General features: G+C 42.5%; 2 protein-coding genes across 2 annotated transcripts; both read left to right on the forward strand.

Annotated features, from left to right (window-relative positions):
- Positions 1-3,404: 3,404 nt before the first annotated feature.
- On the forward strand, positions 3,405-4,355 carry LOC136653170 (olfactory receptor 5G9-like). The gene has a single exon (XM_066630081.1). It carries the CDS (start codon positions 3,405-3,407, stop codon positions 4,353-4,355), a length of 951 nt encoding a protein of 316 aa, XP_066486178.1.
- Positions 4,356-11,754: 7,399 nt separating this feature from the next.
- LOC136653171 (olfactory receptor 5F1-like) lies at positions 11,755-12,696 on the forward strand. The gene has a single exon (XM_066630082.1). It carries the CDS (start codon positions 11,755-11,757, stop codon positions 12,694-12,696), a length of 942 nt encoding a protein of 313 aa, XP_066486179.1.
- The last annotated feature ends 2,321 nt before the right edge of the window (positions 12,697-15,017 follow it).

Consider the following 15,017-nt stretch of genomic DNA (forward strand, 5'->3'; position numbering starts at 1 on the left):
AGGCGCTATACAGGTGCTACATAAGCGCTATATAGGTGTTAGATAGGTGCTACATAGGCACTACATAGGCACTACATAGGTGCTATATAGGTGTTAGATAGGTGTTAGATAGGTGCATAGTTGCTAGATAGGTGCTAGATAGATATTAGATAGGTGCTATATGTGCTACATAGGCATTATATAGGTGTTACATAGGCGCTATATAGGTGTTAGGTGCTAGATAGGCACTACATAGGTGTTACCTAGGTGCTATATAGGTGCTAGATAGGCACTATATAGGTGTTAAATAGGTGTTAAATAGGCACTAGAGAGGCGCTATATAGGTGTTACATAGGTGCTAGATAGGCGCTATATAGGTGCTACATAGGTGTTAGGCACTAGAGCGGCTCTATATAGGTGCTACATAGGCATTAGATAGGTGCTAGATAGGTGTTCGTTAGGTGCAAGATAGGCGCTATATAGGTGCTACATAGGTGTGATAGGTGCTAGATAGGTGTGATAGGTGCTAGATAGGTGTTAGGTGCTAGATAGGTGCTATATAGCTGTTAAATAGGCACTAGATAGGTGCTATATAGTTGTTAAAAAGGCACTAGATAGGTGTTAGATAGGTGCTATATAGGTGTTAGATAGGTGTTAGTTGCTAGATAGGCACTATATAGGTGTTATATAGGTGTTAGGCACTATATAGGTGCTAGATAGGTATTGCATAGGTACTATATAGGCATTAGATAGGTGTTAGATAGGTGCTAGATAGGCTCTATATAGGTCCTAGATAGGCATTAGATATATACTATATAGGTGCTAGATATATGTTGCATAGGCGCTAGATTAGCATTATATGGGTGCTATATAGGTGTTAGATAGGTATTAGATAGGTGCTATATAGGTGTTAGGCACTTTCAATACAAGTAAATACTACCTGCATCACAGTGATATGTTTTACTTTTGCAAGGTTGCAGGCCTGTGTATTGCACTGGTGTGTAAATGAAAGGATATGTTGCATGCTATTTCTATGTAGGCAATACATTTTACATGGCATGCAGAGATGTATTTATTTATTCTATGCAAATTATTGCTACATTGCTTTACAGATCATGAATGCATCTTTCAAAAAACCCACCTTATTTTCTCTTCATGAAATTTTTTATTTTTTTGGGGGGGGGGGGTTTTCAGGTATTTGATGATTCTACAGACTTATCCTTTCATTTTGCCCACCAGTATAGATACCTGACATCATTGCCCCCTTGAAAAAATAGTCTCCCCCCCACCTCTAGAATCCTGGCTATGGGCCTGGGTGGGATGCTCATACATCCCTCAATGTGACAGTTCTAACAACATGTACCTGGGGGATGCAGGTTGGTGAGGTTGGTTGGTGGACACCAAGGCAATCTCTTCTCCATTCACAATAGTCCCTTGTTGCAATTACTGACAAACCCAGCACTCTGAAAGTCTCATTAACTTCCAAAGCCATGGGTGCAATTTAAATTCTTCTTTCAATTGTCCTCTCACCCAAAGGACTGTTCTGTCAACCCAAGTGAGTTCTTTACACCATGCCCTTTGTTTCTGTCAGCTCTAGGGACAGTTGCTTGGGCTTAGTAAAAAACACTTAAAAGGTAGGAGTGTCTTACTCAGTTTGATAGCAGATGAAGATGGAGAAAGCTGAAGGTTCTCAGATGATGATGACCACCATTAAATGCAGTGCATGTCACAGGTAATAAATAGATTCTGACTGCATTTTTTAAAATCACTCTTGAAATAAATTTCTGTGTGACAGTTCCTCTAAGGCTAGCTTGGGGATTTGAGATCCTAAAAATAGGATTCTGCAACTAGAGGACTAGGAAGTGCTTTGCAATCTCTTCTTTTCAACGTTCTAAGCCTCAAGGAGCCCTGCAGAAGACTGCGTGGGCCTCCATGCAACTCCTGCAGCAGCCTGCAGTAAGTAAAATCACCCCCCTTTCACCCCTGTTAGCAATGCAATCCTGGGGATCCTTGTCTCTGCCCCCGCAAAGACTTACCTTGAGAGTAAAACTCCCCAAAAGTTTGAGAACCACTGCCTTATTATATAATAGCACACGTGGATATGTATATTTATAGTACATATGCTGTACACATAGTATATACAGATGTTCACTGATTTATTTTATTGGGGAAAGCATTTGCAACCATATCCTAGCAAACCACTGTCATGGTTCATTCTTTTTAATACACCCGGCACACTATAAGTGCACGACGAGGCACTCTTCCAAAACCATTTCATGAAGATATATCCTCTCCTGCTGAGACTAGCTTACAGTAACTCAGCTCAGAAATGCTAAAGATACTAACTCTTAACAACTTAAACCAGGTGAACTGAGAGAAAAGGGTGAAATGAAAAGCTGAATGTGTCAATTTAAGCCATTGAATATTGATTAAATTTTTCACTGTGAACAATTATGTTTAATTTGGCACATTCTTGGTAGCACTGAATGGGGAAATGACCTACTAAAAATTCTGGTTTAAAAAATGTCACAGACACCACGTCACATTTTGCACATTGTGTATGTGTGCATGCCTGAACAGCTGTCTAGGCATCTGGCCTGGATGCTTTTAAAAGGGGATTGGACAAGTTTCTGGAGGAAAAATCCATTATGGGTTACAAGCCATGATGTGTAAGTGCAACCTCCTGATTTTAGAAATGGGCTATGTCAGAATGAGAGTGCAAGGGAGGGTACCAGGATGCAGGTCTCTTGTTATCTGGTGTGCTCCCTGGGGCATTTGTTGGGCCGCTGTGAGATACAGGAAGCTGGACTAGATGGGCCTATGGACTGATCCAGTGGGGCTGTTCTTATGTTCTTATATACAGGATGAGCAGGAATTTGGATTATATGACCTCCATCCATGGTCCTTTTCAACTCTAACACTGCATGATTATATGATTTACTAGTTACTAGAATGATAATTTTGGAGATCTGTTAAACCTTTTTTCATATTTATCTATATTGTAATAGTAACAATGTTTACTATGTTTGTGAAAAATAAAAAACCCATAAAAAATTACAAAGCAAGAGTACATTATTAGTATCACCTAAGTGAACCTGACTATTCACTGCTACTTGAGAACAAAATAGTTTTCAGAATCCAAACAAGCTGTAAAATAGTCCAATGTACTTTGTGAGATGTCATCACTGAGCGCTGCACAGCTGCCCATGGGAAGCCACCATAGGGCTAAATGCACGCCATAGGGACATTATCAGGGATATTGGACCTAGTACATGTTATCTTGCTGCCTCAGTGTAAAGTGACTTTGTTGAAGGTGACCAGACTACAAAGTCAATGACTACGTGTCTCCTTTTTTTTCTTTATGAAACTGCCAACATTAAAAGTTGAAACCACTGTCCTCTCCTACCAAAGAAACCTAAATGAAGATGGACTCCACCACTTGTACACAAAGACTGAATCAAACAAGAATCACAGAATTTGTCCTCATAGGATTTTCTCTTGACGCAAAGAACAAGAGTCTTTTCTTTGCTATAGGTCTGTTAGTCTACCTGTTGACTTTGGCAGGAAATGCTGTCATCATTATGTTGATTGGGGTTGACCAGTGCCTCAGAACTCCCATGTACTTCCTCCTGGGTAATCTCTCGTTTGTTGAGATCTGCTACATTTCCACCACACTTCCAAAGATGTTGTGGGATCTCTTCTTGGGGGACAAGACCATCTCCTTCATAGGATGTACACTACAAATGTATTTCTTCATCACTTTAGGTAGCATAGAGTGTTTGCTGCTCTCAGCCATGGCATACGACCGCTATGCAGCCATCTGCCACCCACTCCACTACACCATACTCATGAGACAGTCTATATGTAGGGGCTTACTGGCCATTTCATGGATTATTGGCAACATCAATTCTATGGTCCACACAGCACTGGTCTTTTCCTTAACTTTCGGTCACTCCAATGAAATTGACCATTTCTTCTGTGATATTCCTCCTATTCTGCACCTCTCTTGCTCTGATGTATTTCTTGTCCAGTTGATGAACTTCACTATCTCTGTGTGTGTCATTATTGTGCCTTTCTCCCTGACTCTTCTTTCCTACATCCTCATTGTCTTTGCAGTGCTCAAAATCCGCACAGCCCATGGTAGGATCAAGGCATTCTCCACCTGTGCTTCCCACCTCACTGTGGTGAGCATTTTCTATGGCACCATCATCTACACCTATATACGACCCTCTACAAACCATTCCTTGGAGGAAGACCGCCTGGTTTCTGTGCTGTATGCCATCATTACTCCCCTGCTAAACCCCCTGATCTACAGCTTTAGGAACAAGGAAGTGCAGGGGGCACTTTGGAGAACGCTTGGGAAGAGTAGGTTATAGTGATGGGCAGCAGTGGACCTCCCCAGCCCTGTGCCCGGGGCAAAGGTCCATGATGGCACCCCCCTCATCAGGGAAACCTCTGTATGGTTTAAAATAAACTGTCTTTTAAACTGTTCCTGCCGTCTTTTAAAAGAGGTCAACTGTTACCCTCCTTGGCAAGTGTGTGTATTTGTGTTGGCAGGTTATGGTGCCAGATTGTGGCTTAAGTCACCCAAAAGGCTTCATAGGTGAGTTGAGATTTGAATGTGACTTTCCTCAGATCAACTCTAACACATTATCCACTTTAACTGAGTCTAGTGGCTTTCTGAGTTTGGCAGGAAGAATAAAATCTCAAGTTTGATTTGATTGTCAGACAACTGTCAAATCAATTGCCACCTCTATTGGAGTCATACTTTTGATTGATTTATTTATTTTCTGTATTTATATGGGGCCTTATTTGGTCATATTGACCTCTTCCTGTTATAGTATATGTGTACTAGTTATTCAAATGTGTACCATGCATGACGTTTCAATGGCTAAAAATAGTAAAGTTTGGTAGAAAATTTCATTATATTTGTCTTTTTTCCTATCTGTGACTACAAATGTTAAGGAAGATGGACTATGTTCCTTGTGGCTTTTTGAGTTGTTTATTAATTTGTCTCAAGAGAAAAACTGCAACTTCGGTTCCCACATGGAACAAATGATGGTGTCCACAGAGACCAAGAAGGTTTGGAGTATACAATCCCCCTGGACAAGCCTCACTGGAATATTTACTAAGCCTAGAGTAATGTAGTGTGCCTTGAGTTGTATCCTGGAGCAAGCAAAGGGAAAATGCTGAAGTTGGTGTTCAGAAATGCTTAAGATGCGACAACTTAACAACTCAAACCAGGTGAAGCAAATCACTGGATGTTCTTTATACCTTTCCACCTTAGTTTTAACCAATTGTGTTTATTTTGACACCTTCTTGGTGGTACTGAGTAATATTCCATAGACATCACTCCATAATGCATGGTGTGTATGTACATATATTACGTTCATGGCAGTACCTTTTTGGAGGAATTATAGTTTTTAAAAATTGTATTTGATTTGTTTTAAGCAATAAAACATATTTGGCTCTGCATGCCACCAGCCCTTTCCAGGTTGCAGTGGAAGGAAGCAATGGGGAACAGAATGATCCAGGCTTGCAATGACAAATGATAAAAATAAAGAGGATGATGCTTTCTAAATGACACTGTGTCAGCCTGTTTTCCAAACTGGGTACAAGAAGCCCAGAATCCCTTCGGCTGTGTCTTTGACCATTCTGACACAGGGTGGTAGCAAACAGACATGCAAAGAGAGTTCTGGGTGATTTGATTCTTCTGTGGAATATGCTTAGCTTTCTTCAGTCCTCAGATAACATGCAAATAGAAAGGTAATTTGTTCTTCAGCCTCACCTTACATGCTTTGGATGGATTATATAAATTTGTATCAAGTATCTTTGATGTTTATCTGAACTTTTTGTGAGTTATTTTTAAAAAATAGCCTCCGTTTTAAAATACAAGTGGCAGAATTTTTTAAGGGTGGAGGGAGGTTTACAGCGTGGAGGGCAGTAATCATATTAATTTTGGGTTGCATCCTGCAAAACTGAACTCTGACTCAGCACCATATTTATAAATGGAACCAAAAATGAACATCATTGTTATATAACCACAATGTATTTCAGGTTTCATCTTTTGGAAGTAAGTCCCAGGCAAGTATTCCTCCTCCTCTCCATCTTCTTTTATCTTTTGCCCAAGGCAACCGCTTCTCTTCTTCCAATGGTTCTACCATTTACTGAAATGGATTTGGTGAAAAGTAGAACACTGATGATTCTGATCTACCATGTAATTGATGGTGACCATTTATCTATGCCTCCCCTTCATGAATCTACATCTACGATGGCTGTGATGTCTCAAAGCAAAGATGTCCTACAGTTTCATGACAAAGATGATCAAAGATGAACAGAATGACATTGAACCAAACAAGTCTCATCAGAGAGTTTATCTTGCTGGGATTATCCAATGACCCAACACAACAGATTTTTCATAGGCCTTCTAGTCTATCTGCTAACCTTGGCAGGGAATCTAATCATTATCACCTTGATTTGGTTGGACCGTTGCCTCCAGACACCAATATACTTCCTCCTTGGCAACCTCTCATTCATTGAGATCTGCTACACCTCCTCCACTGTTCCAAAGATGCTCTGGAACATCTTGACAGGAGACAAGACCATCTCATTCGTAGGCTGTGCTCTCCAGATGTATTTCTTTGTCACCTTAGGAGGCACTGAGTGTGTCCTCCTCTCAGCCATGGCATACGATCGTTATGCAGCCGTCTGCCACCCACTGCGCTACACCCTGCTCATGAGTCAACCAGTCTGCAAAGGGTTACTAATGATTTCCTGGACTATTGGAAGTGTCAACTCCATCATTAACACTGCTTTCATTTTCTCCCTTGACTTCTGCCACTCCAACCAGATAGATCGCTTTTTCTGTGACATTCCACCCCTCCTTCACCTCTCGTTCTCTGACACAACACTGAGCAAAATGATGACCTTCACTATCTCTGGATGTGGCATTACTATGTCCTTCTTCCTTATCCTTCTCTCTTACATCTTCATTGTGTCCTCTGTGCTCAAAATACGCACAGCTCAAGGTAGGATTAAAGCTTTCTCCACCTGCGCATCCAATCTCATGGTGGTGAGCATCTTCTATGGTACCATCATATTCATGTACTTAACTCCGTCTTCCTGCCGGAGTTGAACAGGAGTTGAACTCCTAACTCTGTTGAACAGGAGCAGCTGGTTTCTGTACTCTATACAATGATTACCCCACTGCTGAACCCTCTTATTTACAGCTTCAGGAACAAAGATGTCCAGGGTGCCCTTTGCAGAATCTTTGATAAGAGACGGTAGAATGACTGGGAGTTGTAGCTTGCATAACTGAACAGTCAAAAACACAGTGAAATGTATTTTAAAATATGTGAAAATTTGTTTTTATCAATTTGAATGTTTATTCTTTTGTTTATTTGGTGTGTATTAACTCTGTTCAGTTTAGGGAACTGCACTCAGTTGATTTCTGAGTGGTCTGTAGTGTATGATTAGAAATGAAATACATTGCAGTTCAGAAACTCTAACTTTGCACATATTATTATTGTTATTTCTTCATGATCAGAGCCATTTCTGCAACAATACCCATGACAAAACATCACTCACTCGTATACTGGTATCTGCCAAATTGATGGGAACATCTGAGAATGTTTAACATTGGGAGGTAGCAGTGTAAATTTAGTGACAGGCAACGTTGTAAATAACAGAAAGATATATTACAAACATACTAAGGCTTTCATGGTTGGATGAGTTTAAAGCATAATTTCGCATGTTGCCCAACATTTTGTTTTCAACTGTGAATGCAGCACTTACATGCAGAAAGATACATTGTTGGAACATCTTGAGTTAATGTTTAAGGGCGCAATCTTGAGTGTGTCCTGTGCTGATGCAAGTCCCTGGTGCCAGCCCAGGAGAGTTGCAAATGGGACGTAAAGCGTATTTGACTTTCTTGTGAGTCCTGAGCGCAAGGACACACACTGGACCACGGACGCTGCATCCAGCTTCCGTGCTGACATGGGGAAGGAAGGTTGCATCAGCCGAGTTTGGCCAACACAGGGATCTGGGGAGGGGAGGGCAGGAAGGAGTCGGGGAGGAGGTAGGAGGGAGGCGTTCTGGGGTGGGGGGAGAGTGGGCAGAGGGTGTTCCAGGGGGCGGGTGGGCAGTGAGTGGGAGGCAGGGCTGGACCCAGCAGTTATGCCAAATCCCAACCCAATTCTCCAAGCAGTGCGGAGTGGCTCCAAGTTGCGCCATTCTCCTCAGACTTGTGCCACCTCCTGAAGTGGTGGAGGTCTGAGGAGATCCATTCGGGCTGTGGTGGCTTACCCAGGGGTAAGGGGAAGAGCTTCCCTTGCCTCTGGCTGAGATGATTCTGGCCCCAATCTTGCTCTGGATACAACACAGGCCTCCTGGTCTCTCTGTTCCAGTGCAAAATAGGATTGCGCTGTAGATCATTAGAGTGAGCAAATTTGTGTTCTACAAAAAGACTCCAGCTGTCTAAATTAAAGGAGAATGACAGGGTTCACCAAGGGAACACTGTAGCATAGTACAGTCCTGGTAGCCATCTTCTAGCCACCCTCGTAAACTTGTGTAAAGGAGGAGATAAGTGACTTTAAAAGAGTTAAATCTCTTCCCTCTGAGGCAAAAATTTCTTGCCCTTTTCCAAGTGGCAGTTAAAGTCTGTTGGAACAATATATGGGCAATAAGTCCTGAAGTCACACACACACACACACACACACACACACACACACACCAGCAGAACAACCTGTGGGCAGGGCTTTCACTTTCTACAAGAACAGTAGGAGGTGTTAGAGCCCAATCCTATGCATATCTACTCAGAAGCCAGTCCCATTATAATCAATAGGGCTTACTCCCAGGATACTGTGGATAGGATTGCAGTCTTACAACCCAATCCTACACTGCCTGGCACATGAGGCTGTCAAAGTGGCTACTGCGGGATCCTGAAATGAAGAAAAATGGTTAAAGAAAATGCTATTTAAAAGTATCTTTATCTTTCGCTTGGAAGACTATGAAGTCAAAAAAATCCATGTGGGGGGGAATTGGTTAATATAGAGTTAAACCCTCCTCCTCATCCCCACCCAGTTGACAGTTGCAGACAGTTGGTGACAGTTATGCAAATAAGCAGCTTCTGATTGGCTGCACAGCTGGAAGGTTCCAGGAGACCAGCGTATAAAAAGGACAGCAAACTGCAGCTATTGGCACCCAGTTCTCTGTGAGTGGCAGAGGAAGGAGGCTGGTCAAGAGTCTCCAGGAGGAGGGCTTGTAGGGAGAGACCTTACCTGTCTTGAGAGTCACTTGAGCTCCAGTCAAGACCCAAACGTCCATCTGTGGTCCAAGTTCCCAATCAGAAACAGTTCTGCCCCAAGATCCAACTTTTCAGCAGCCGACTACCAGCCAAAGGGCAAAACCATGCTTACCTTTCCCTTTCAATAGCCTGACCCAGCAGAGGGTTGAGGAAGGGGAATACCTAGGTGTATGTCCTGGGGGTCTTTGTTCTATACATCAAAGCTTTACCTTTTATCTCTTTCTCAATAAAAATCTTTGTTCTTGTTCAGCTTCACCCTGGTGTCTGTGTGTGGTCTTTGGTCTTTCTATTGCTCATGGTCATTTAAAGGTGGTAGGGCTGAGTTCAACAACCAATGACAAAGGGGCCTTGAGAAATTTGGCTGACACCATGACAAAATCTTCCAAAAGTGGTTGGTTTGAAGCGAAAACACAGTACAAAGAAGCATAGCTCTACATTGGGAGAAAAGGATCAATGTTGACAGATGATGTTGTAACAGGATATTCTGATGGAGGGTCAAACTTGATATGGACAAAATAGCATTCCTTGTTGTTTTTTACCTAATTTAATAAAATGAAACCTGTTCGTGGAAATGTGAGTGGAAATGTGGGTGAGGAGATGCTCTCTAATACCTTTCCACTGCCTAAGTTATAGCTGCTAAAAATGACTTTAACCAGGATACATTCTTCATTTCCACCCACATGTGAAAATGTGCAGTACCCTGTATCTCTTTCATCAAGGAGAGAAAATATGTTTGGGGAGGCAATTTTTAGCCAACCAATGGCAAGAGAACTTACAAGAGTGCATTTCAGTTTAAAAAAAGATAGGGAGAGGAGACTTGGAACATCATGACTCATCAAGTCTGACTCCGACCATCAGATATGACTCAAGATTTCTACAAGTAGTCACACTTCAATCACATTTTTGAAGTTTTCTGTTGCTTTAAATGTACAGCTGGGAAACATAAAGTGAGAGTAAAACACTGTATCCTATCTACTGATTGCAATGATTTCCCACTTGGCCCCTTATTGTTATCTCCCAGTTGAGATAGTTTTAATGACTAGAGTGAATTCTCAAAAGGACTAATGTCAACTGACGCACAGGGAAATTAGCTTAGAAAAAGTTGCAACATCTCAACAATTGGTTGGGGTTAGTTATCTTCAAAAAGTCACAGTGGATTACAGATGGGGGAAGAGGGCACAGAAATGAAATGAAGATTCATTTATGGACTTCAGAATTGCCACTTGACAACATCCTCGCAGTGGAATTGACAAGGTTTGCTTGTTCGTTTTTGCCTTGCAAACAAAAAAGGGGGAAAAGAGCATGTAATATTTCCTAATGTGAGAACCAAAATATACAGTGCTGGTGCCTGGTTGCAAAGGGTCCTGGGGCAAAGGCCTGTCTTGGACCTTCCCCCCATTGTGTTCCACCTTCCCCTTGATGGTGCATTGGGCACTACTACTACCACTGGTACTGAAGGTTCATAGAATTGTAGAGTTGGAAGGAACCTCAGGAGTTATCTACTCCAGTTCTCTGCTCAGTGCAGGCAACTACTACAGGATCCCTGACAGGCAGCCATTCACCCTCTGCTTGAAAATGTTCAATGGGGGAAAGCCCACAACTGCATGAGACAGATTTTCTCAGTGCCAAACAGCTTTTACAGTTAAGAAATTCTTCTGTATGTCTAGCCTACAACTACTTTGCTTTAGTTGCAACCCACTGGTTCCAGTTCTTTCTTAGGAGCAACAGAGAGCATGACTTCCTCTACTTCTATGTGATAGCCCTTCAGACAAATGAAAACAGCTTTCATATCTCCCCTTAGCCTTATCTTCTCCTGGCTTAACATATGAAGCTCTTCAAACTCTCTTAACAGATTGAATCTATATTCAATCACTCACATAACTAGGTCCTAAATGTAAGGATTTGAGGAAAACTTTTCAAGGGAAAGGGAATGCATCATGGCACAACCAAGGAAGAGAGAAAAGAGGGGGAGTAGGGCTTGGAGGAATTTGGAGGGCTATCCAGGGAGTTAAAAAACCAGGGTATGTGATACACAACTTAACAGTATAGGTATGTGTCACTTAATTGCAGGAATACATTTTCTGAAACCCATCATTGGGCATATTTGCCCTTAAGTGGGTAGCACCCCAGAATGCCTTGCAGTTGCCCAGTAACACCCTAGAATGCCTTGCAGCAGTACTAGAAAGCCTTGTGGCACCACAGCGCACCTGCCACAACCCATCAAAAATTGGGTCATGACCTCCTGGTGGGTCATGACGCGCAGTTTGGGAACCACATTGTATATGGGGTTGGTAATTGATCAACAGTCTGTATGTGGCAGATATGTGTAGTCATACCAGACCCTTATAGCCTGTGTAAAGTGCCTTGATACATAATTCTTATCATGTTTTCCCCTCCTCCTAAATGCACAGCTCTTCCTGCAGTGACAGAATTGCTCTGAAGTAGTCCAGGTGCATTGTCTGCAGATAAGGATGGAAAGAGAAAACCAAACCAGTCTGAAAGAATTCATTCTCCTGGGACTGGCGGAGGACCCTCAGGTTCAGATCCTTCTCTTTGCTGCACGACTCTTGATCTATTTGCTCACCTTGGCAGGGAATCTGACCATCATTGGTCTGATTCAGACTGACCCACACCTCCGCACCCCCATGTACTTCTTACTGAGCAACCTGTCCTTTACAGAGGTCTGCTACATCACCACCACTATGCCCAAGATGCTGAGGGACCTCTTGTCAGGGGATAAGACCATTTCCTTTGCTGGTTGTGCACTCCAAATGTATGTCTTTCTGACCACAGTAGCTACAGAAGGTGCCTTACTCTTGGTCATGGCATATGACCGCTATGCTGCCATTTGCCACCCATTGCACTACACCCTGCTCATGAGCCAGTCTGCCTGCATGTGGCTTCTGGCAACTTCCTGGGCTATTGGAAATATCAATGCCATTGTCAACACAGCTTCTGTTTTCACCCTGGATTTCTGTGATTCCAATGAGATTGTGCACTTCTTTTGTGACATCCCACCCATCCTGCATCTCTCCTGTTCTGATACCTCCTTCACTGAGTTGGTGACTTTCATCACCTCTGGGAGCATCATGATCACAACGGTCTCCTTCATTGTCCTCTCTTATGTCCTCATTATTTCATCTGCGCTCAAAATCCGTACAGCTAAGGGGAGAATCAAGACATTTTCCACTTGCTCTTCCCATCTCACTGTAGTGAGCATCTTCTACAGCACAGCCATCTTCACCTACATGCGCCCTTCTTCCACACACTCCGTGGAACAAGATCGCTTAATCGCTGTCCCGTACACCATCATCACTCCTTTGCTGAACCCTTTGATCTACAGCTTCAAGAACAAAGAAATGCAGGCAGCGCTTCTGAACCTTCTTGGGAAGAAAGAACATTGTCCAAGGTGAAAGATAAGACTTTCTGCTCATAAACAAATTAAAGGTGCTGCCGTAATTTGTGATGCATTAGAAGAAGCAGATCATGGAAAATTTTTCAATGAGACTTACTCCCAGGAAACTGTATAGGATTGCAGCCTGACTTCATGGCAAAAAATGATGTTGGACTCTTCTGTACAACCATACTGTTTAAAACTGATTTACCTGAAGATTACCAAACATTCAAATATGAAGAAAAACCAAGTCAGGAACACTTCAAATGTTATCATGCTCCTCTATCCCCAGTTTTGATAAGGCAAGGGTAGGGTGGAACAGGGCAGTGACAGGGAAGGGAGGAGGGCAGATCAGGCTCAGGAGGAGGGAAGCTACCAAATCCTGACCCCCTTTCTGGGCCTGATCCATGTTGCCAGGTCAATGTGGATTTGTGCCAGTATATAACTGGTGTAGGTCAGAATTGACCCATTGGACCTCCATGGGCTTACTCTGGGGCAAAGGAACATCTGTTCCCTTACCCTGAGAAGATCTCCCAAAGCTGATACTTTCCCACAAGATTCAGGTGGCCTGCGCTGGCAACATTGCATTGCTGCACAAGGAGTTGCAGTGGATTGGGAGGCTAGAAAGGTATATTATGTGATAGCAGTGAACTTCAAATATACCAAAATATTGTACACATCATAAACAAATATACGTAGAAGCTGCTACTTCTCATGTACCCCACTCACATGCGTAATATCTGAGCTGTACCCGTCTTTAAGATTCTATCTACATGACCAGTTTAGAGAGCAAAGAAAAGCTATTTTGGTGGTTGTCCCAGTCAGATGGAACTCAAATTACACACCCCAGGGAATCATTGGAGGATGTAAGAGGCCAGTATCTTGCTGGAGCTTAGCAAGCCTGACTCTGGTCAATGCCAGTAGGAGACTTTCTGGGAACTCCATACATACCACCTGTTATGGAAGAAAGTCAGGACATAGATAAACAGACCATATGAATAAACTGAATGAATGAAATAGTTAAGCATCCCCAAAACATCAATAGAAAAGAAGAGGCTCTACATATTAATACCTGGCTTCCAATCCTAAAAAGAACAGACATTAAAGAGCTTTATAAGGAAGAAGTTTCCAGCAGAGATGGGATACTGTGATTAGGCTGAGTTTGCTTTAAGAATGCAGCAGTAAAATGGAACTCTTAAGCACCTGGAGAGTACTGGTTTTTTAACTGCTGTTTCTGACTTGCTCTCTAGTAACAGGTCCTATCTAGGCACATTTCCCTGATGGAGTTCTGAAAAAGTTACAAAACAAAACATTGGACTTTTTACCAAAATGGATTCTAATTCTTTGACCTAACCATGGTCTTCTCACCCAAATAAAGATATGTTAAATTGTTGGATTATTGCTGGCCATGAAAAGCCTATGAACATATATAAACTGACCATAGTTCAAGCCTGAGCCTGTTTTGGAGGGCCCATCTAATTGGGATGGCCTATGAGGTTTAGGGTCAAGTTGGGAAATGTTAATGAGTTAAATTTGTTTACATTCTGTTTTGGAATTATTTGGGGGGAGAGTTTCATTTGTTTTTCACCTGACCTCTCTGGATGAGGTAAATTATCAATTAAAATGACTCAAGAAATTGGCCACATTCTGACACCCATCTAAGGGCCCAATCCTATCCAACTTTCCAGCACTGGTGCAACTGCAATGCAGCCATGAGGAAAGGGAACAAATGTGGAGGCCTCTGTGACTGCCTCCCCACCACAGGATTCAGTGCATGTCCCATTGGCACAGCTGCACCACCAGAGGAAAATTGGATAGGATTGGGCCCTAAGTGTGCTTAAGGCTACTGGAATCAGGAGAATGAAGTACACCTAACTGTGCATTGAATTGTGACTTCTCAAAACAGTGTTTGCACTTGGAAAATATGCATTGGTACCACGTACTAGACATTTGAGCAGATCAGAGGCAAAAAAACAGCAGTTGCAAAAAACCAAGGAAAAAATATTAGGATCATAATGTATAGAGGGATTGTTTATTAACCCTCCCCCCCCCCCCACACACACACACAGAGTTTAGTCTGAAGACTACCGGAGCAGTCATATGGGACAGCAAAAGGTAGTGGACAGAGGTAAAACAGCTGAAGTGATTGATCATTGAAATTGTATGGAAGATAAATATGTTGGTGCAAAGTCTAGACCAGTGTTTCTCAACGTTTGTCCTCTGCTGTACCACTTAACATGGTCCACCTATTCGAAGTACCACCAGAAGTAACTGGCGATGACATCATCTCCAGTTATTTTTGGGTTGGGAGCTCAGATGCAATGTGACACACACCAGTAA

The sequence above is a fragment of the Tiliqua scincoides genome, chromosome 5, assembly GCF_035046505.1.
Source record: "Tiliqua scincoides isolate rTilSci1 chromosome 5, rTilSci1.hap2, whole genome shotgun sequence".
Lineage (NCBI taxonomy): Eukaryota > Metazoa > Chordata > Lepidosauria > Squamata > Scincidae > Tiliqua > Tiliqua scincoides.